The sequence below is a fragment of the Poecilia formosa genome, unplaced genomic scaffold, assembly GCF_000485575.1.
Source record: "Poecilia formosa unplaced genomic scaffold, Poecilia_formosa-5.1.2 Scaffold700, whole genome shotgun sequence".
In the NCBI taxonomy this organism is placed as follows: Eukaryota; Metazoa; Chordata; class Actinopteri; order Cyprinodontiformes; family Poeciliidae; genus Poecilia; species Poecilia formosa.
The window spans coordinates 14,992-17,479 of NW_006800639.1; the positions used below are offsets into that span (position 1 = coordinate 14,992).

Consider the following 2,488-nt stretch of genomic DNA (forward strand, 5'->3'; position numbering starts at 1 on the left):
GGGGGGGGGGCGCAGAATAAAAAGTTTGGGAACCACTGGGTTACTGTAATTGCGTTTTATTAATACACTTAAGATGGGACATTGTAAATGAATATAATTAGTGAAAATGGGAAGTAGGACTAAAACAATAAATTGGATTAGTTGGGATGAATCGATTATTGAAGTAATCAACTAATTTAGTAATCGATTAATCGTTAACTGGAGTATACAGTTAAGCCAAACCTGAACAGAAAATAAATAAATTTTTCATTTAAGATGAACCTTCCTTGTCATTAAATCTGTTCTACCCTAAACTCTTCAAGTGACAGTTTTAGCTTCACCTGGTTTTTCTGTTTTAAAAAAAAAAGTTAAAAAAATAAAAATTGCTAATAAGCACTTTTGCTATCCAGTCATTAATTGGATAATCCCAAAAATAGTCACACTGCAATGTGGCCTACACATTGCAGTGTAGATCAGACCTACACTGTAATGATGTTAAGTCAAGCAGAAAATGCAGAGCTTTTCATATGTTGACATTAGGATTATTATTAAATGCAGATTCATCCATTGCTGAAGTATTCACTAAAGAAATGCTGTTATTGCATATTAGGCAATAAAATGTTTGTTTATTTGAAAAAGAAATTAAATTGTTTATTTGCATCTATGCAAATAATTTCATTTTTCAAATTTCTAAAATTTAAATCATCTATAAAGAAGGCTTAAGTAGTTAAATAAATCTGCAGCAAGGGCCAGTTATTTTCTGATTAATTGATATCCAGAATCATCGATTACTAAAATGATTCTCAGTTGCATAAGGTCAATAATAATATAAAAATAAACAGACAGCTATTTGAAAAAAATCTTACGTCCCACCTGTTTTTATGTACATATTTGGTTGTTTGTACATATGTTAAGTAATAACCATTTTAACAACTCAAATATTCAAGTAATGCAAATAAACAAAAAATGAAGAAAAGATCCATTTGCAAAATATTACGGACGTGGAAAAAAAAATTGTGTATCCTCGCAATATGCTTACTGGAATATTTACTGATCTATTTTGTATACAGTCACAAATATCCATTTAAAATGTCAAATATATAAAGCCTCCATTAAAATTTGTTTATTATTTTTGCAAAATGCAAAAAAACTGATTGAAAATTTATTTATTCACTGCATGTTTACGTCTGTTTGTGTAAGGTTGAGATTGAACTGCATATTAAAGCAGCCCTTTAACCCTTTCAGACCAACACAATAAAGACAATCAACAACTCAGAAATAGTCCAAATAGTTTGGATGTATTTTTTATTTCTTTTCTTCTTATGGAAAGTTTCCATTTATGTCTTAGGCTTGTGGTGCATTTCTATCTTAAATAAAAAGATAAAAAACTTCAGATATTTCACAACACAATATTAACATACATGGAAAAACCTTATGATAACTAAAGCAGAAAGTACGATGGCCACCATAAAAAAGACTTATAGTATTCAATTATGCCACATGAACAGATCAGTACATTACTGCGAGAGAACGCTAAACCTTTTGGAAGGGATCACAAAAGAAAGAAAAATCCTCATGTCTTCTAGGGAACTCCGTAAAGTATAACATCTTATTATGTTATACTTTTTTTGAGTGATGAATAAGTATAACATTCATTATATTTTTGAGTGATGAATTTTTGAGTGATGAATAAATTAGGACACCTGCTAGTATGCAGTGATGTGGAACAAGTTGAAACTTATGTTCTTTAACTGAAAATAAACCAATTTTTATTTGTAATAGGAATCATTCAACAATATGATTGGACATCAGTATGTGAACATTGTGAATATTTAATGGGAGTGTTAATTTTCCATATTTAATATTATTATAAATATTCCATATTTCTTACATATTGTTCTGAAATATTAATTCTACTTATTTATAACTTAAATCATCAACTGTGCCTTTCTGTGTCAGGTATTGTCAGTCACCAGCAGAGCAGAAAGGTGTGAACAGTATGTAGCTTACACCTGCCGAATGTCTCGTCTGCTGACTGGTCCAGGTAAAGTATTCATCATCATATTCTCACTCACCTAATGCTACCTCTCATTCTTTAAGGATGTCTTTGTGTGATTTTCAGTGCTGCTTAATCACCTGATTACCTTTAGCATGGTTCAAGAAAAATGAACAAGCATTGAAATAATCTGAAGGGATTCCTCAGATTCTTTCAGAGCCCACAGCTCTTGAGCCTTAACCCCTTGAAACCGAGATCAGCTTCAAATCCTCCTCAGAGATTCGTTGCACATTATCTAGCAGTGTATCCTTATCATGCTTTGTATTCTTTGAACAAGTTTGTTATAGTTGATCTTGTGTCCGTGGAGAACAAACAACTCGTGCTCAAAGAACCATCTGTCATCCATCAATTCCAAAGAGTTCACAGGTTGGAGGACACCAAGTGCTAAGGTTGACAATTAGAGGGAAAAATTTGCGCAAAAAAATAAGTTTAGTTAATATACACCGTGAATCC

At 31.6% G+C, this 2,488-nt stretch overlaps 1 protein-coding gene across 1 annotated transcript in view; it reads left to right on the plus strand.

The window, feature by feature from the left end:
• LOC103130957 (contactin-associated protein-like 2) overlaps window positions 1-2,488 on the plus strand; it is a gene marked incomplete at its 5' end in the record, with an annotated part of 58,147 nt that overhangs the window by 14,734 nt on the left and 40,925 nt on the right. Inside the window, one exon of the mRNA XM_007542490.2 lies at window positions 1,939-2,023. Within this exon, the coding sequence (XP_007542552.1) occupies window positions 1,939-2,023 (85 nt within the window). The remainder of the gene's footprint in view (window positions 1-1,938; window positions 2,024-2,488) is intronic.